This window comes from Neolamprologus multifasciatus, chromosome 13 (assembly GCF_963576455.1).
Source record: "Neolamprologus multifasciatus chromosome 13, fNeoMul1.2, whole genome shotgun sequence".
NCBI lineage: Eukaryota > Metazoa > Chordata > Actinopteri > Cichliformes > Cichlidae > Neolamprologus > Neolamprologus multifasciatus.
The window spans coordinates 3,122,524-3,143,398 of NC_140451.1; the positions used below are offsets into that span (position 1 = coordinate 3,122,524).

General features: G+C 41.6%; 1 protein-coding gene across 1 annotated transcript in view; it reads left to right on the forward strand.

Moving 5' to 3' along the window:
* The first annotated feature begins 6,124 nt into the window (after positions 1 to 6,124).
* LOC146504818 (heterogeneous nuclear ribonucleoprotein L-like) overlaps positions 6,125 to 20,875 on the forward strand; it is a 45,451-nt gene continuing 30,700 nt past the window's right edge. The window contains exon 1 of the mRNA XM_085181872.1: positions 6,125 to 7,178. Within this exon, the coding sequence (XP_085037998.1) occupies positions 6,957 to 7,178 (222 nt within the window). The 5' untranslated portion in view covers positions 6,125 to 6,956. The remainder of the gene's footprint in view (positions 7,179 to 20,875) is intronic.

Here is a 20,875-nt window from a genome sequence, read left to right on the forward strand (position 1 = left end):
TATTAAAGCTTGAAGGGCAAATATATATATTTGCGATGTGTTCAGTATTAAACGCCCTAGTCATTTATTCTAATAGTTTTACATTTTAATTAATATCCAATGCTGCTAAATTGTTGTGTCCAATATGTTCTAAAGCCACAAGATGGAGCATTGTTGTTGAGAAACAATTATTGTTAGTTCTTTTAAATGCGTAAGAATGACACATACAAACATACAAAGGGCAAAATGAGCTTTGTGTGAGGGGTGGATGAGTTCAGTCACTAAGGAGGGGCTGCTCCTCCGCACTGAAAGCATCCAGCTGTACAGTTCATTTCAAATTCTGGTTAATAGTGACTTTGCTGCAGACATCCTCATTACATCTGTGATTTGAACTCTGGATGTGAGGTGTGAATGCAGAAAAAGGCTAAATTAACTGAAACATACCGTTAATGCAGATGAATGCAAAGAATCCAAACAACTTCCTGAGCATGAGTAGGCCAACATACAATGGAACAAAGGCTCACAGGAAGATGGCAGTATGTATACACATGAGGGTAATTAGAAGTAGATAGGCTCCAGGGCCCTGTGTGCATGTGGAGTCCTGTCTGTGCCCTTCAACAATAACGTTTAAGTATTAATCACAATTTTGCTAAACACAAGGATATGGCTTTCATCGGTCACATGATGAATGATAACCAAAACTCGCCCTTGACAGCAGAGCACGGTGGTTATGAGCCGGGAACGAGCTCGTAAGGACCACCTGAGCAGTGCAGAGATGAAGGGGAAACACACAAATGAACTGGGAGACGCAGACTGATGCAAATGAAACCACTAAGTGTGCAGCGTACACTGTAGTCTATAGCACACAGGAGTATTAGGCTATTATGCACACGCTGGTCAACTGTTGGTTGTTGCAACTGGCGAATTGAAATAAATGAGCGTGCTGTGTGTGCAACAGCGCGACAGACATTACCTGTCCTTTTATTAACTGCACAGGTGTGCTGGTCATTAGCTGCTAGCTAACTGGGTACAGCTGTCAGGGCTCTGAAGCTCTGCCACCGTTGTAGGGAACATATGTAGTTTAAAGGCACAGGTAACAATAACACATGTACCAGTCATTGCATTGCAGAGGTATTCAAGTATAAAAATAATAATAAACACAATTGCTGTGTTTTGGATGTATAAAATGTTTCTATCACTAATTTATCACGGATTAGGTGTGAGAGTTGTTAAGTGTGGATAATTAAATAATAGATCGATGCAATAGCAAATTGTGCCTTGTTCTCAGATGGACAGCAAGTGGATAGTGATGAATCAGAGGAGGAGATGGAAGGAGGAAGAGTGAGTCACAGGCAGAGTCTGGTTTATTTCCTGCACTTTTTAAAATCTGTTGCCTCATGGTTTCAAGCGCTGTCACCAGTCTTTGCATTTTACTGTCACTGTTTTGAGATCGCCCTGCGGCACTATCAGGAGCAAGAGCAGCAGCAACCGTCAACAGCAACATTGAACCCCAGATTGTAGCAGAATCAGTAGGTTACTGATTCAGTTGATTCTGGATCTGTTAAGAGACAGAAAGACTCCACGTTCTTCTTCCTGATATCTATCGCTAAGCTATATTTAGGCTGGTTGCTAGGCTTCAGAATTATTGTCTTTTTATTTGGAAATGTTTGACCAGCATCATATTTTGTTGTGAAAAGGCTGGGTACCCCATGGACATAGTGGCGTTTACGCTCATTTTTACCCATTTGGCCAATTTAGAAATACCAATTAACCTCTCCCTCCACCTCTCCCTCCACCTCTCCCCCTCACTGTCACTCAGCACCGGATCCCCACAGGGCTCTTTTCTCATTCACTTACTTTACGCCATATACAGCTGTGACTGCCACCCGCCTAACATCGTCAAGCGTGCCGATGACACCTCTGTGGTTGGGTCATCTCTGATGGAGATGAAACTGTGTACAGGGCAGAGGTAGAGAATTTGTTCTGGTGCTCAGAAAATAAACATGCTTAAAAGAACTCATCGTGGACTCCAGGAGGCACAGACAGGTCCAGTCCCCTCTCATTCTGGGCACCCACATCTCCGCCTCCGGACACCCACAAAGCCATCACCCTGGTAAAGAAGGCACAGCGATAGCTGCACTTCCACCGTGTCCTGAGGAAAAATAGCTGCTGCTGCCACAACTGAGAACGTAAACCTACACAGAGGGTAATTAACACTGGTCAAAACATCACTGGCTGTCCTCTGCCACCCCTGGAGGCCAGTGCTAGCTCCTCCTGTCTCAGGAAAACGGGGTCATCACAGTTGACCCCTCACACCCTGCTCACCAAGTAGTTGTTTCGCCTGGATGGCACCTCAGGTCAATCAGGTTCCTCAGGTCCAGACTCACAAACCGCTTCTTCCCCTGAGTCATTCGGCCTGCAAACAAACATCTATGAAGGAAATCTGTACAATCACAAATGTCTGTGAAGGTTCTCAGTCATCCAGGTCAGTGTAGTCAAAGGAGCTTGCAAAGAAAAGCGTCTGGACTTCTTTAAGTTGCTTGAAGACGTTTCAGTTCAGAACTGAAACGTCTTCAAGCAACTTAAAGAAGTCCAGACGCTTTTCTTTGCAAGCTCCTTTGACTGTACAATCCCAGTTTTTAGCCCAGGAGCATCTTACTGTGAGGGAACAGTGCAAAACTCTGCCTGCCTTTGGGAATGTCCTATTTACAGGGTTTGATACTTAGTGCTTTTTTACTGACTGAGCACCCAAACCCAACCTTTTCTACAATCCTTATTCACCGTTGTCATCTGACCTGAGCAGGCAGGCTTTAGCACAAATGTGTAGCACGTTTATTCTCATGTATCTCATGTATAGTCTGTACTTGGACAAGAAATCAAACATATCATTTAAAACTTGTTTTGCCACAACCAACCAACATGTGAATGAGAATAATTAAAATTATACATGTAACATTTTGTATTTATGTAAGCTAGCTGATATAGTTACTGAAACCATTAGTGTCTCCTCTTCCCATCTAATAATAATGTGTGTGTCTGTATGTGAGCGAGGGAATCACACCCTATTAAAAGTATTAAGTGAAAGGATCATATTAACAGTCTCGTCTTTCAGCTTTGGTCTTGTCCAGCGGGCTGAGTTGCCTGAAAGCTGATCTGAATCACAGCACGAGTGTGAAAACAGGCTGCATGAAGGACCACACACTTATGATTAAGCGTGTGTACAAGGAGGAACAGGAAATGGCTATATTGTGTTATTCTGCTTGTGACGTTAGTTTCAGACCGCATAGGCAGGCAGCCAAGCACACATGTAGTAAGAGAGGAATTACAAACCACACGCAGCAGGGCAGGGCTGTGCATGGGCCTTTAACCAGCGACTTGTCCGATTAAATAACTTTCTAGGTTCATTCAGCCTCACACCTTTCAAACATTAGGATCACTTGAAGAACAATGTCACTAGAATTAAAGCACAACCTCTGTGGTGCAGAGTAGAGAACTTGACATTAAACTAGTAGTTTAACTAGATATTTCAGTAGCTTGCCAGCAGTACACATTGGTATTAACGAAGCGATTCAAGTAGTTATTTATTTTGCCTTATTTTTTTTAGTTAATTATGAAAATCACAAATAATTTGCACATAATGTGACCATTGGCTCTTGAATGTAACTGAAACCCTTTCACAAGTCTGCCCCACTTTATACTTTCGGTCATAAACCAGTTTGCTGTGAAGGCATGCACACCGTTCAGACCGACAGACCGTGGACACAGGGCGGTTTATGGTTTTTGCTCACATAGCGAAAATCACCATGCATACAAAAAATACTGAGCGTAGCAGAAATACTGTTCTAGCAAACTTCATAGTCAAGATCAGCAACCCTGCAGCTGATCTCAGTCCCAGTCCATTTTCCCAGTTTGCTCAACTGGTGCTCTTCTGTGTGTCCTATTGCCAAATCCCAAATGGGATGTGCTATTTAAGCTGTTGTCCTTTGGACTACTTCAAACACTTTGTTTGCCTGCACAGATGGAGCACCCGTAATTTTGTTGTACATGCACAATGACAATAAATTGCTATTCTATTCTATTCTATTCTATTCTATTCTACTCTATACATATATATATATCTATATCTGATATGTATCTGTGTGTGTGTGCTTATTCCCAGCAGTAGGCCAACAGGCCTGCAGTATTTGACCTGCTGTGAATCCTGTACAGATGCACTTGTTTGTGCAGTTTGTGCAGACCTTGTTTTTAGGCCTGTGCAGAACCAGCAGTGTCTGTGTTTTCTGTGCAGGCAGGAGCAGCAGGCTGTAACTCTGCTATAGCAGCAGCAGATACTGAGCATGGCAGGTTTTCTCTGCACGATCCCAGAGGACACCGTGGATATCCCCAGCTCCTCTAAGAAAACCTTCATGTGTATGTTCTGTGCTGGTTTCAGGAGGGATCCACAGCAGTGAACAGCACTGAAGGTGGAGACATCAATGCGATTGAAGAGCAGGTCAAGAGGCCACCATGTGGCCTGCCTCCTACAACTATAAAAAAAAGAGAAGTTCCACGTATCATATCTCTTGCACATCCACATCATGTCATCCTGACACTCGCTGAACGCCTCCTGTGTAGGCTTGTCCTTTGCAAAATCAACTGCATCATGTCAGGAGTGAAGAAAAGGTGAAGACAGACAGCGTATCTCACAGACCCTCAGATCAAGCATCTGGACATGAGATGTCCTCTCCACTTTCATGGGAAGTGTCAGCGGCGCTCACAGACGTGGAGCTCTCCACTGAGCAGTATGCATTCTCCGTTGAAGCTTGCAGCTCCGTGACAGGTAAAGGCTGCATGACCTTCTCTAAACCCTCTTCTGCACTAAACTGTTTCTTCATTTTTTCTCCTTGTCTTTGCTGCAGGTCTTTCTTAGAGTACAGCAAGGGCAGGAGGCCATGTCGCTGCTCGAGCACCACTTCACAGCACATCCCTCCAAGATGACCTTTGTTCACCCCGAAACGATCAGTGCATGTTTACACATTTACACGGTGTCACATGCACGCACACATGCACGCACACATGCACGCACACATGCACGCACACATGCACATATATTCTCACTAATTCAGACACGCATCGATACAAGTCTGGTGGCCGCACGGCTCCATAATATAACTGGCAAAAATACAAGAATTCCCTGCATTGGCCTAATATGGGGAATCTGGTGGGTTGCAGTAAAAATGTCAAATATGACTAGTTTTTGTTTTCAAAATGAAATGCTGACATTACAGAATCTATGGTTTTATACTGGAACAGCAGAGAGATTCAAACATTTGGTTTCAATGGGGCAGTTTTGCCCACGAAGGTGTTGAGAGGGAGTATCTGCTATTACACAAAAAATAATGATCCAATCATATCAGTTCGGTGGCTAATCTTTGACATGTCCAAGACTCTAATCACCACCAACGTGCCATCCCTATACTATTTACTACATGTAAAATAACTCGTTTGCATTGTCATTCAAATGTTTAAACGGCATTTAAAGGGTTAAAATCCTGAAAATGATTGAATGTTGGATCATTTTGATAACGGCTCAGCTTTGTTGGGAAATTTATGAGATTTTTTTGCGTTTCTGTGCACGAAGGTATTGAAAGGCTACAAAAGAGTTAATGTCATGCTTAGTTTATCGGCACTCTTGAACCTGTAACAGCAAATGCTTTTTGTAAAACCTCATTTCTTCTTTTCTTACCAAAACAGTGTGTAAGTGACTGCTGCACAGAAACACTGTTTCTTTCCACTTCTGTATCTCTCATCGGTTACATCAGACACAAATTAAACGGGGGGGGGGGGGGGGGGGGGGGGGTGACTGTTGGTGACTGTACATTCCCATGCAACAACAGGAAATAAGGCTGCTGACCACATCGATGCATCAGGCAATGCTGACGAGATGTTATGATTTGATAATATCTCTGAATGAGGGTGTCTGTTTTTATCTAGTTTCTCTGTTATGTTCAAGATCTGCTGACAGAAAACGTGCAGTTAAAAATAAAATAGCAGACTGAGTTTAGCATAATAATTAGAATCTTTGTGATTAACACCTGACATGTTATAAAGATGTGATAAAGTGTTACTACTACTGATAATAATAATAATAAGTATTATTAAGTGTGCCCATGTAATGGCACACTTATTGTCATTGCTTGAAATGGAAAAGGAACAAAACCTTTTGTGCAGAAAGGATACCCAAGATAGGAACTGAGAAGATCCGTTTTCTGCTCTTGTTTAGAGGAACTAACCGTTACGTGTGAACTTTGACAGATTGAAGTGGGAAAGGCGTCTAACAAAAAGGCTCTTCAGTTGGATTTGGGGATTTCAGTTAGAACCTGTGCTAGAGACCAAGTCAGGATAGGTTACGCTGGTCTCAGGGGGCTACATAAGGGTTAGGGTTGACCTTTTACCTGTCTGAATGTAAATGTAATGTAAGGAAATTAAAAACATATGCATATGCATAAAAACATAATGAGCTGTTTTCCTAAATCCCACCATGTTTCTGGGTAATCCGGGCATGACAGAGGATAAAGATGACTTTTCCTTTCATGATGCTGCACATTCACACTGATGCTCTCTCTCCCCCTCTCTCTGCTTTTTCCAGCCCTCTGTGGTTTCCAGTCTGCCTCTCCCTGCATTGTATGTTACCCACCATTCCTCTCCGCTCCCTCCATGCACTCCTCTGCATAGCCTGGAGAGAGCCTGTCGGTTGACGACTCGATTCCGACCAATGACACGCCGTGTCTGTAAGGCGCAGGACCAGTTTCACCAATAACAGAAGGCACTGGGCGGGACATATATATAGAAAATCACTGGCGCTGGAGAGAGACAGACGCATCCGTGGAAAGGACCCGTGAGACGAGACAGGTACCAAAGGATCCTTCTCGGCATGGACGCATCAGAGTGACCAGCTGCAGACACTGTCGCTTCGTCCACCGGATCCACCACCGAGCATGTCTACTCCAGAAGAAGCCGGCCAGCGTGAGGAAGGGGAGTACGGAAGGGCGGCTAAACGGCTCAAAACAGAGGAGACGGAGGCGGATGAGAGAGAGGAGGGGGAAGAGGAGCTGGAGGAAGGAGAGGATTCGGACTCCGGATCGCTACCCGGTAACGGAGAGTCGGCGACAGACAATCGGGCCCGGTGGAGCGCGAGCCAATTCGGAGCAGGACTGAGGGTAAGGAGAGCAGAAGTGTTACCTAACGGTACCCTGCGGCACAGCATCACACCGCGCGCATGTGCGCGCGCGCTGTCATGCAGTCTGTGCCAATAGACATCTACCTGTCACACATATGTCGGCGCCGACATCACCGACACAGTGGAGCCTGAATTATGAATCCAGGCCAATTTTTCAATGTAACGCCTGTGTTCATGCAGCCAAAGCAATTATCCGATCAAATGTGTGCTGATGAATGTGCAAAATGTTTTACTTTTGATGTTGAATATTCGGTTCTTTCCACTCTATGGTGTCTGTTATTAAGGTTTGTGTATTTCCTTGCAATGCTGTGGTTTCCTCTCAGGTCACTGAATTAACAAACGCAGGTTTTCAGTACAAATCATCGACTTGCCTAAATTTGGGTTTAACACAGATGTCCTGGTTTCTCTTTGGTTATTCACCCAGTGTCTCTTGTATCTTCTAATGTTGAGTCCATCTGATATTTACAGTTCCATGAAAAAGTATTTACCCCTTTGTTTCAAGTGATGCTGGCAAGACATTCATTTCACTCTGAAGAATTTTGGCCCATTTTTCTTTGCACAGTTGTGTGAATTCAGACAAATTGGACGTTTTTCGAGTATGAATGGCCAATTTAAGCACCTTACTAACCCTAACTGTTATTGTGATTTGGCACCATATAAATAAAACTGAATGCAATTGTTTATGGTCATGCTAAAGCATCTCAATTGGATTTAAGTCTGGACTTTTCACTAGACCACTCAAAGCTTTATTATTATTATTTCTAAGCCATTTAAGGTGGCGTTTCTGATGTGTTTCAGATGCATAACCAAAATGCCAACCAAACCAAAATCTTCATCATAAGGCCATCAACTGATTGCTGGAGATTCTCCTTCAGGATTTTCAGAGTAGAATTCATGATTCCAAGCAAAGCAGCCCCAGGCCATCACACTATTACCTCAATGTTTGATTGTTGGTACAATGTTCTTGTTATGAAATGCTGGGGTAGTTTTATGCTAGCTGTAACGGGACACCAGCCTTCCAAAAAGTTCTGCTTTTCTCTAATTAGTCCCCTGAAAACTTTCCCAAAGTCTTGGGGAGCAAGATGGGCTTTTGAATATGTGAGGATGAACCTTTGTTTTGGTTTTTTATGGTCAGTATTGGTTTTCTCTCCCATGGATGCAGTTTTTGCCCAGTCTCTTTCTTACGGTTGAGTCGTGAACTCTGACACTGACTGAGTTCTGCAGATGTTGTTCTGGGTTCTTCCGTGACCTCCTGGATGATTTGGTGAGGGGCTCTTGGGGTCAGCCACTCTTGGGCAGGTTTTCTTGATAATAACTCTCACTGTGGTTCTTTGAAGTTACAAAGCCTTAGAAATGGATTCGTAACATTTTCCTGACTAATAGACGTCACGACTTTTTTCTTATTTGTTCTCAAATTATTTTTAGATCGTGACATGATGTGTTGCTTTTTGATTGTTTAGCCTACTTCACTTTGTCAAATTAGCTTTGTAGCTAATCAAATTTGAACTTAGCATTTCAAAATCAGACTCATTCATGAAGATCCACACCAGATTACCACCAGGATTAATTGGATCCAGATGAACTTGGTACAGTTTTATGCATGGACGAGTGGTTTTACAAACTGTTTCCATTTGGATTTCTGTTTGGGTTCAAGAGTTCCCAACATGGCCAGTAGAGTGCGATTAAACCTCTCTACTGGGTTTCCTCTTGGATGGTACGATGTTGTGTGACACTTTTGGACTCCCAACAGTGCACATAACTCCTTTATCAATTTCGACTCAAAGTTTGGCCCTTGAGCTGTATGGAGTCTTTCTGGAATTCCATAATAAACAATGAAGTTTTCCCAAAGACATTTAGCCACAGTTTTTGCCTTTTGGTTTGGTGTTGGAATGGCAAGGGCATATTTGGTGAAATGATCTGTCAGTACCAGGATGTCTTTGGTGTTGCTGGTATCGGGCTCGAGACTGAGGAAATCCATACAAATGAGTTCAAGTGGACGTGATGTCCGAATGTTAACAAGAGGAGCAGCTCTCTCCGGCAAGCTTTTCCGGCGAATACACCGGCCACAGGTTTTTATTAGGTAAAAACAGGTGATTCAAAATGTAACATAGTGGGTTTTTTTCACATGAGGCCTGGTAGGTTTGGATGGCGCTTCCCCTTTGGTAAATACAATCAGTATTTAAAATTGCATTTAGCATTTACTCAGGTTACTTTTGTCTAATAAAATATATTTTTTGATCTAAAACATTTGATGATAAATATGCAAGAAATAAGACATCGGGTAGGGTACAAACCTTTCCAGTCACAGGGCCACGGTCACCACATCACGCAACATCTCATGACCATGTGAACATCATTTATTAAGTTCTACTATCCCAGTCTCCACCTTTGCCTTCATGACTGGTTTGAACTGGTGCATTATAAGTAAATTGACTTCCAGTATTTGAGCTGGGTAGGTCCTCGTGCCTTAACTTGATCAAATCTGATTTGAAGACTTGCTCTCGCCAGCGTACAAGTTTGCAGATTCTGTGTTTTACTTACAATTGGCCGTGTGTCCTCGTCCATCAACAATAATAAATACCTGCAGTATCACACACGTGCAGGACCTTTATTGAGGCTGGGTCGGTCAGGGTCGGTCAGGGTCGGATCCTCAACCTGGCAGGAAATGTTCTTCTACAAGTTACACAGACTTCAGGTTTATAACGTGACAAGACAAAATTTTAAGACAATTTCCAATAACTATATTTCTGATGACACAGCATTAAAGAATATTGTATGCTTTGTCAACGCTTGCAGGCAGCAGCATCTACAAGTAAATGAACTGCTCCTTCCTTTTCATATGAAATGCATACATAGAGTGCTAACATAACAGGCCGTACCTATATTAGTACATCACTCATTGCCTCATCACTGCTGTATGTTTTTGATCTGCTACATTGCACTGTTCTTTGTATCATCATTTACACGTCGGTCCATTATTGTTGAATTTTGCACTTACATCTTTATTGAGACTGATAATTTGGCCTCCTTAGTAGAGGTGGGAATCACCATACATCCCACGATACGATATTATCACGATACTTAACGCACGATACGATATTATTGCAATTTTTAAAAATATTTTGCGATATTCAGATTCTGTACATAAAGGTAAACTTTATCAATATTCATTTTCTCTAATATCAAAGTCTCACACTCAGTCTTTCTCTCATTTCAGTTTGATTGTTGACAAACTGAACGGTTTGTATTACAGTCTAGTCCAACTTAACTGAATCAACCATCTGGTACAATTATAGCTATTCTGAACTATGCAGTTTATGAAAACTATGCAGCCCCTTCAGCAACTGAAGGATTTGAAAGTAAATTAAAACAAAATATAATTTTACAGTAAATAAAAAAGTTTTAAACTTAATTAAAATAAAACATGATGCTACACAGTATCGATTTTTACTACTCCTTAGTAAGTCCGGCCTTTGATGTATCTGCTGATTGAGGAGCCAGCGCTGCAGCAGTATCTCCTGTGAGATTGTGATGAAGCCAGATTATATTAGTTTCTCTCCTATTTGAAACATTATATTTGTAGGGAAGCTGTTGCTAAGGAAGACTTGACTTTGCTATATTTGTAGTTGAAATATATTTAAAATTCAAGCAGATCAAGAACTTTTTTTAATAATTGAGTAACTCCAGCTTTTATCATTTCATGTAAATCTCCGTGCTGCAAACCCAGTTTTTAAAATGTTAAAAAACAAAACAAACAAACATTTTTCTGCATTAGCTGTGTGTCGGCTAAAGGACTCCCAGCAAGCTGACGAATGTTATTAAAGTGGGTCTGTGGTCTGCTGACTGTGTGGGCTGGGCTCTCTGCTGAGATAAATAACCAACAGAGTAAATAGAGAAGTGAGAAGGGCTTTTTTTTAGTTGGGTAGAAGGATGTAATGTATATGACTGTTTCCTTTCTCGTTGTCTCACCATTACAGCGTGCAGGGGTATTAGAGTGGAACATTCACACACACGCATTCTGGGTTCTGAGTGAAGGTGGGATCACCTTGCATGTAATCAGCATTACATGCTTGTAGTCTAGTTTCCGAATACTTAGGTATGCATGCACGTACACGGTTACACATACGTCACTTCATCATTAGAGGGTGATTAAGAAAATGGATGCGCTGCTACTGCGTGTTACTTCAGCCATTAATTAGAGTGAGAACAGAGCACATGTATACAGTTGAAAGTCTAAAAATAGGATCCCAGTAAAAGAAACAATAAATGAAATAAGAACAAGTTTAAACAGAAATATATATATATATTAGGGGTGCAACGATACACAAAATTCACGGTTCGGTTCGATACTTTGGTGTCACGGTTCGATATTCTTTCGATACAAAAAAATGTTCCTGCTTGTTTAATTTGTCATTTATTAAAATTATAAATATATATTTTAACTCAAAAGTACAGTTTTTAAATTTAATGTTGCTGAAACAACAAAGTAATAAAAAAATAAATCTATCTGATGGAGAAATCACTCATCTTTGGAAAAGAGAGTTTATTACAGAGAAATGGCTCTTTCCAAAATAAAAGCTATACTATACGCTTCTTCTGGGCTATATTCTCAGCAGCATATTAAACATATCAGGTCCCCATAAGGAGAATCATGTGCTAACGGCTGTCTAAATGACTCGGGTAAAGTTTGGAGCATGCGTGCTTGTTGATTTTCTCTGCTTCCACTTGTCTTTGCACTAGGATGATGTCGGAGTAAATGTGCAGTCATATTCGTTGTGTTCCCACTAGTGCTGTCAGCGTTAATCTGAAATGACGTTAACGCCACAACACGGCAAATCTCTGTTAACGAGCTAACTGCGCTAACACACTAGTTCCCACCAATTGAGCATTGCGTGGCACATCCGACATACTGTTTTACTTTAGTCCATGACGCGCTCTGAATGAGGGTGAAGAGGTTTGGGTAGAGTTGAGGCAGTTGCCATGTTGCAACAAGCTTAGCTTCTGTCTTGCTAGCTTGCGCTGCACTCAGTAGATCTGCGCTCGACAGTGCAGCCTAGGCGGAGTAGTCGAACGCAGATCCACTGAGCGCTCAACACAGACAGCATCATCAGAAGGAAAGTTGATAAAATAAATTACTAATTTTGTATTGTTCATACATATGCGTACCGAACCAAAACCAAAATATATTGTGACTGCACTAGTGTGGACGCGCAGCGTTTTCAGACGAAAATGCCGTTTTCAAATCTGACCGTGTGGACGTAGTCTGAGAGAAGACTGAGGGTTTGCACCACTGTCAACAAAGCAAAGTGTGGCTACTTTGAGGATAAATATAATATTTAGAGTCATTTATCAATATTGTCTTTGCTACAGTGCTTGCTTCAGTTCGTATCTACACTGTCTACATCAGGAAACAGGCCCCTCCAAGCACTCAGGACATTAAAACCTGACATAGACACTAAACTAACAACTAAACTGAACACACCCTTTCATTAGTCTCACGCTGCTGTGTAGTAATTTTTACACACTTCTTTACAACATTGTTTCAGGTCATTAAGGTTTGTCAGAATTTGGTCATGTGTATCTCTCTTACAGTGTTTCAGTCAGGTGGAGGTCTGGACTGTGACTGGACCATTGCAACACTTTAATGTTTTTTAGGAGCTTGAAAAAAAGGCAACTGTTCTTCTTTAGGTTTGTGATGACATTCACCTCTGACTCAGTCTAAAGCCATAAGGTTGAGAAAAGTATTTAAATACCTGATATTGAAGTTAGTTCTTACTATAGAAAGTCAGACTTCACATTGTGTGGAAATGGCCTCATATCCCCCCCAGACTGATTGACAGCAACAATAATTACTTTTTGACGGAGTGTACAGTGTGTGGGTGGAAGTGAGTATGCTGTAGCCTTTCGTTATGGCCTTGAATCATCACTGGGTGCAGTATTGTTCAAGTTTATATTCTTACTAACAGGAGTTACAAATGTTACATTACAACTCATTCACTTTCAAGACAAAACTTTCAATTCCCAAAGCCAGAGGAATTAAAAGTGTGTGTGTGTGTGTCTGTGCATGCGTGTGTGTGCGCGTGCGTGTGTGTGTACGCGTGTGTGTGTGTGCGTGCGTGTGTGTGTGTGCATGTGTGTGTGCGTGCTGATGACTAAGAGCATGATTTGCCAGGCTGAGCAGTGAGAAGATGGTGGCTTTTAGTGGGAGTTGTGCAGGCTGCAGCACAGACGCTGCAGCACAGACGCTGCAGCACAGACGCTGCAGCACAGAAGAAAAAGGCTGTAATAAAACTGCTGAATAAAAACATTAATTATAAACAAACAGACGGGAGCCACAGATGAAAAATACAAACATGTCGCACTTTGTGCTGTAGTGTGCTTTAGTTTTGTCCAGGAAGCATTATCTTTACTTTGATCTACAATAGTCAAATATTTTAAAAACACATATAAACTGTACCAGCTTAATCTCATGTAGTTAAACAGTAATCAGCCTGTCTATATGCTGTGTCTCCCCAAGTGTACTTGGGAAAGACATTAACCTCTGTGAAACTGGATGGAGCTCCAGTATGTTGTTCCACAGCTCTGCTGCCACTGCTAAAATGCTTTGTATAGCTTTAAAAATTAAAAGGTGCTATACAAGAGCAGGCTGTTTGTTATCTACATCAGTAATGCTGTAATAAAAGTCCACAGTAATAATCATTCAAGAACAAAAGAGCGAACGTTGCCAGAAGGACAGTCTGGCAGTAGGAGGACGGGGTAAGTGCAGGTGGGAGGGTAAAAACAGAGACTCTGAGGATGATGACCTGTTAGCAAGGCCGGTGAGGCCACTCTAGATAGGAGTCAAAAATCAGCCTCGGTGGCCGACCAGGGATGCTGAAGTCAGCTGTCAGCTGAGACTACAACTGATCTGTGAACAGCCTTCGTGGCTCTTCTTAGGCTGGAAAAACCTTCCTTGTACTGATTGGATAAGAAGCTTCTGCTTTGGGTCGGGTGCAAATAGGTATCACATTACTGTTTAAAAAAAATTCTATATTTAAGTAAAATTTGCCTTTTTTGGTCATATTTGCACTTAGCTAGTAATCCACAGTTTAAGAACAACATTTTCACACTAGAAGAATTTGCATTTGTAGTGGAAAAATGCAGAAGAAGCACAACTATCTGCTGAAAAGAGGAGTAGAAGCTAAAGTGTTTGCTGAAGACGGCTTTATTTGAAAGACTGAAGAGTGTTAAGAAAGCAGACTGAGCGTGAGCGGGGAAGATGTGTGGCAACAGTCACGGGTAGGAGTTGAACCTGCGCCGCCCGGCTCAGGGTGCCGAACCTGCGCCGCCCGGCTCAGGGTGCCGAACCTGCGCCGCCCGGCTCAGGGTGCCGAACCTGCGCCGCCCGGCTCAGGGTGCCGAACCTGCGCCGCCCGGCTCAGGGTGTCGAACCTGCGCCGCCCGGCTCAGGGTGGCTGCTCGTCTCACTATTATCTCGCAGTATCTCAGAGGCTGGAAATAGAGGTGAAGACGCTGAGGTGGATAGCGGAAAAGTTGCTGAAATCATGAAAACTTTGCAGAATTGTAATCAAAGCAAAACAGTCAGGTAAAAAAAAGCTGCAGAAGCTGAAATTCTGTCAGCTTGAATTGTCTGCTGAAAACATGCTGCCATGGGCGAGATTCAAACCCAGCTGCTGCTCTCACTGAGCTACAACATGGCTCACTCTGGTGAGCTAAACCAGCTATCACACTTCAAAGGGCCAAAAGTGCATAAAAAGCTAAATATTTCCAAAAGTATAAAAGTTATGAGCACAAACAGATGTAGCTGGCATTAGCAGAAAGAGCAGAGCAGTTTGAAATTTGAATGGTGAAAAACTAGAATAAGGCTGAAGAATAAAGTATAAAGAGAAACAGGGACACAAAAGGCATTCACACAATTAAGAACACATTACACAAAAACGTGCACATAAACATTTGGATATTTATTGGTTATTTATTACTCAGTGTGTGTGAGTGTGTCTTCGAGGGCTTGAGCAGCTGTGCAGCACGTGGTGGACAAAGCCTGTAAGATGCAGTTACAGTGTTAGCCTCAGCAACGGAGGTGGTTAACAAGTGGCTCAAAGTGTTGGTAAATGTTACACTACATTGTCGAAAGTATTCGCTGACCCATCCAAATCATTGAGTTGAGGCATTCCAGTCACTTCTGTGGCCACAGGTCAAACATCTAGGCCTGCAGACTACTGCTGCAAACATCTGTGAGGGAATGGCTGAGTCTCAGGAGCTCAGTGAAAACTGTTGGAAGCTTCTAGTAGAGTCCAACAACGAGACTGTGTGCTGAATTGCTAAGTTTGAGTTTGGTGTTTAACTGGGCTTTTAGGATTATATTGTTTGTAAATTTGTTCCCACACATAAATATGTTTCTAATCAAAGCAATGCTCATGTGGCTTAATTGCCTTCTGTGTTATATCGAAACACCCCTGCATGATATGAGCAAAGTATGCTTCATTAGCAGCAGGCTGCCTGTTTCCCAGTTAAACTAAATAATAACGTGAATGCAGCAGCTCAGGTTCGACTTAAGGCCCTTTGCTGCATATCTTCCTCCAATTTCTCGCCCTACTTTTCTGTTAATCATCAATGCACCATCAAATAAAGGCGAGGAGCCCAAAACAAAATAAAACAAATATTGAATTACCAAGCAAGGAGAAATTCAAACAAGAAAAGGAGAGGAACATTAGGAATGGCCAGATAGCTTAGCTGCTAAGCACCAAAGCTGGTTGAATGAACAAGGGAGCAGTTGTGCACAAAACTGGCATGAAACTGAATTAGAACTAAAGTACATGTCATACTAGGAAAAGCATCACCTGAAACCTGCCAGTGACTGGGGCCAAACGTGTTGGTACACTAAACATGGTGCCTGGTTTAAAAACACAAACGCAGTGTTGTTAAATGTGCTGTTTAACTAAAATATTATTACAGCATCATTGTTATAGATGTCATTTTGCTCTTGTGTTGCTCATCTCTACGGAGCCCCCCAGGGAACATGGGAGAAAAAAAAATTAAGACGGACTTTTGCGAGATCTCGCAAAAGTTGAATTCCAACAATGGCGGCAGCTACTTAGTTGTTTAGTTGTAATATTTCTCTTTCTGGGTCACAAAATACACTTTTAAGATATTTTGAGGCGTGAATGTAGTTGTGTAAACGTCAGATACCTGCTCGGTTTACAAGACATCACATATTTGCAAAAGTGCTCCGACGTTTTCGGAGATCTGACACCCACTAGCTCGAAGCTAACGGGAGGTCGAGACCTACTACAGCTGGGAGGAACACCGCTTTCCCAGCACATCGTGCCTCGACCTCCCGGTCGGCTTCGAGCTGGCGGCCTCCGAAGAATGAGGCTAGAACTTTTGCGAGATCTCTCAAAAGTCGGTCTTAATTTTTTTTTTCTCCCATGTCCCCTGCGGGGCTCCGTACATCTCAGCTTTAATTAAAGGGGTTGAACAAAAACATCGTCTTAATCATTGAACAATTATAGCATCTGAAGTTCCCAGAGTGCCTTTCAGTGGACGGTTCACTCAGAACCGGTAACACGGGCGGCCGTGGGTGGTGCTGGATTATTTCTTCATCAGCTAAGCCAATAAAAAGCTCTGGAGTTGATTTCAGATATGGCAGCTGAATCTGGAAGCTGTTGCTGTGAAGCCACAGTGTGCAGTCAGAGATCGTAAAGCAAGTGAACCAGGCTGTCGAGTAAGTGAAGCATTGATCTTGTTTAATATTTTATAATAGTACACAGGGCATTAAACAGCAACATTACTGAGGATTCAGTTTGGACTTTTTATTTAACAGATCATAATCAAAGCTCAGAACAGTTCGGTTTGAGTGTAAGGAGGATAGCAGAGACTGGGCTACAACAGTAATTATCAAGAAAACCCGCTGAAGGAAAATGTACATGTGTGAATTAAGACTTCATACAGTCACTAAAGCAATGAAGCATTTTGCATCTCAATAATAATCTGAACGTCTTTGTTGGAGTAGTTGGGAAATAAAACACATATGGGAACATCAACCTTGAACGCTGTATGCTTTCTCCTACAAGACGTGGGAGGATAACCTGCAAAGTTATTCTTAGTAGCATATTTAGCTTTGTTGCTACAAACAGGAGTTGGAGTTCATCCACAGGGTCAGAGGCAAATAAAATCATTGCAGAGGAGAAACTTCTCCTCTGCAATTAAATTTCATATTTTATTTAAACAAGCTGCAGGTGTGCATATAATCCTTTACAGTTATGAATATTGCATAGTCCAGTTTAGAAATGATAATTCTGTTTTTCTTCATAAAAGCCTTAACAGTTCACATGCCATGTAGTTAAAGACATAATAGCGTCATTGTTCAAATGGCTGACAGAAAGAAGGCAGCAGCCTGGTCAACAGAAAGAAAATTTAGTCTCATGCCCTGTTTTCCTCTCCAAACACTTAGATGAGCCATCTGCCTCTATAAATAGATTAAAAGGAATGTCAATGTGGATGAGAAGGACAGAAAGAGGAAGGACGGGGGATGGGTTGGATAGTAGGAAGATAATGATATAAATATAGCAGGGAGCACATTACAATTTACAAGAGAATGTCTGAGGAAATATACAAGATACCAAAAAGTTGAGAAAACTAAACATGTGACTAGAATTTCCCATCTGTCTCTCTGTCCTCTGGTTTTCACTTACCCCTAATTCAGCAGTGACAGCAAAACCTTTCTTCCATGATTGGCTTATCCCAGGGCTGCTGCCCTTCACTGACCTGTGATTTCCTGGTTCACATCTTGTGCGTTCAAAGCGAAACATTAAGATATTTCCAACTGTTTCAAACTTCCACTGATTCATTTTCGTACAGGCAGCACCGACTGGTTTTACAAGTAGGTTCACCCATCATAAACTGACACACTGAAGCACCGGCTGTGGAATCAGACACCTCTGACAGGTGAGACGTTTAAGTTCGTTACATTTAGATTGTTTTCTCCTGCATTCAACACACTGACTGTGGAAATAAACCTTATATATTCCAGACTTTATACCATTGTTGAGTTTTAGCTTCATCTTTGAACAGGCAGATTTTTTTCTCTAGTCTGTCCTAATGAACCCTAACAGGTCTAACTTCTTCAGCAGACTGATTTATGCAACTTTGCTCAGAATCAGTTCCAGGCTAATCGACTGTCAGACAAGTTGTAGGCAGGGGTGGCTGATATGGCCCAAAATTCATATCTTGATGTTCTTTAGCTGGATGGCGATATACGAAATATATCTCGATATTTTTTTAAAGACATAAAGTAAGAACAAAAAGAGAGTTCTTAGTCAAAGCTGTTTTATTAACATACAGCGCAGATGTACATGAAATTACTCAGAAATAAATTATCAGCATTTATTAAATAATAATGCTCCATAAATAAAATAAAACTGTTGTTTTTGTGCAGTCAAAATGTAAACTAACAGACGCTGAGCATAATAACAAAGATTTCACAGCTGCTCTGTTCCCAACTTCTGCTGCGTGACCGACAGCCTGGAGTTTGAAACCCGCTTCCTAACCGTGTCTCTTACAGGTGCCATTTGTGCTCCTTATAGGGCTTTGGAGTTGAAGTCACGCTGCAAGCTATTGTGGGAGCGTGGCGCCATTTTTCTGGGCCACGAATCAAAACGAAGACACTGTGTTGGAAGGACGGTTGCTAGAAACATGCTTAAAAGCAGTTTAAAAGAAAAAGGATGGTACAGAGACAGATTGCAAAGAGACGGTACTTGCAGAAAATAGCGTGCATTGGAAATGTGGACCTGTATGAAATACGGCCGTGGAGTAGAAACCCTGAAGAACAACCGCTATTGACGTAGCCTGATATAAGATAAGATAAGATAAAACTTTATTAATCCCTTGGGTGGGTTCCTCTGGGAAATTCGGTTTCCAAAAAAGCACAGCACTGATAGAAGTTACAGAGTTACAGAATATTATATATATATATATATATATATACACATATATAAATATATATATATAAATACAAAGACATATATAGATAAAATATACAAAGGGGATAAATAGAATAAAAAATAAAAATAAAAATACAAGTGAATTGCACATTTCAAGTATGGAGTCTATTGCACCGCTGACTATTAACAAAAAGTATTGCACAAAAGGTAATTGCACAGTGAAGTGAAGAGGCACTACAGCTTAGTTGTTCCCCCTCCTTTGTCCCCCTGTCTCCCCTCCCTCTCCCCTCCAGAGAGGAGTTAAACAGTCTGATGGCGTGTGGGACAAAGGAGTTTTTAAGTCTGTTGGTTCTTGTCTTTGGGAGAAGATATTTTCGTACCTCTTTTGTGGAGTCAGCGCGTACAAGGTGAACCAGTTTCCCAATTATAAATCTCGAGGGACACATCCAATTCACCAAAGATTGGGTACAAGATTTGTGAGTACGTCGTCATTCAAACAAAGGTAAGTCAGCTCGAGTACTGCGAGTAAAATGCGTTTGATTTTCCTCCGAACATTCAGATTAGTGCAGCATAAATTCATTCATGAGGGGAAACTGCAGTGAGAACATGTGGAGGCTGTTAGAGGGATAACAGTGAGTTCAGTGCATTGATGTGACATTGTCCTGAAGGATTTAGTTATTCTCTATGGTGAAAGAAATTGCAATTATTTATTCATATTTATTATAAATAATCCTAATTATAGATCCTTCTTCCGTGTTTGTGTGCTGTGTCACTAAAAGTAAATTTGATTTTAGTTTTATACATGACCTGCAGAATCTCCTTATCATATTAGGTGTCCATAATTGTCACTTAAAGTCAAACTTTATGCTTTCTCCATCTCTAAAGTGATGACATCCTTGCATTACATACTTTAGGTTCATTTTCTGCAGGCAGATTTACACTATAACATGCAGCGTTCTATAGATGGACACATAAAATGAAAAATTACATGTATGTGCTAACTTTCTAAACACTTTGTTACATTTATGTTAAATGGATTAGAAAGTAGATCAAACACATTTGTGTCGGCCTTGGCTCATTAAAGTTCTTGTCTTTAAATGAACTTTGTATGTTTCAGGTCCTGCACTCTCAAAGACTGAATGAACCAGCATTGCAGCCATGGGTCATTGTGAGCATCACAGGGATGGTTGAAGACGCCCACTGCAGCTGTAAGGCCGGAGTCGTGGAGACCTGCACCCATGTCGCTGCAACAGTGTTGATCGTGGCACAAGGACTGTTACAGATGAACCTGCATGCTGGGTTTTGCTGGGTAATGTGACCAAGATACAGTCAGTGGTTGGCCATAAGATAGACTTCTCCTCTTCAGCTGCCCAAAAACGGCTCTGGATCAAAACATAAACAGACCATCTGTAGTGACAGGTAAAAGGAGCCTCAAAAAAGAAAAATCCCACCTGCTCCTGTGGAGGAGTTGTCACTGCTATTGGATACTTAGCAGGAACACAGTAAAGCTGTGGGTTGTGGGAATGACCCATAATGTTTTATCTAGGGGTCTAGATTTATGCCTGTACTGCACTGCCATGTAAATAATTTGCATTTACTGAATATATACTCACTGAGTCCCACTGTTCAAAAGTTGAATAAAGAAACAAACTAATTTTTTGCCTTTTTTTCTTTAATTAAAATCACATCAGTTACATGTAGAATCCATGTTATTTACAGTTTATAAAAGACAATG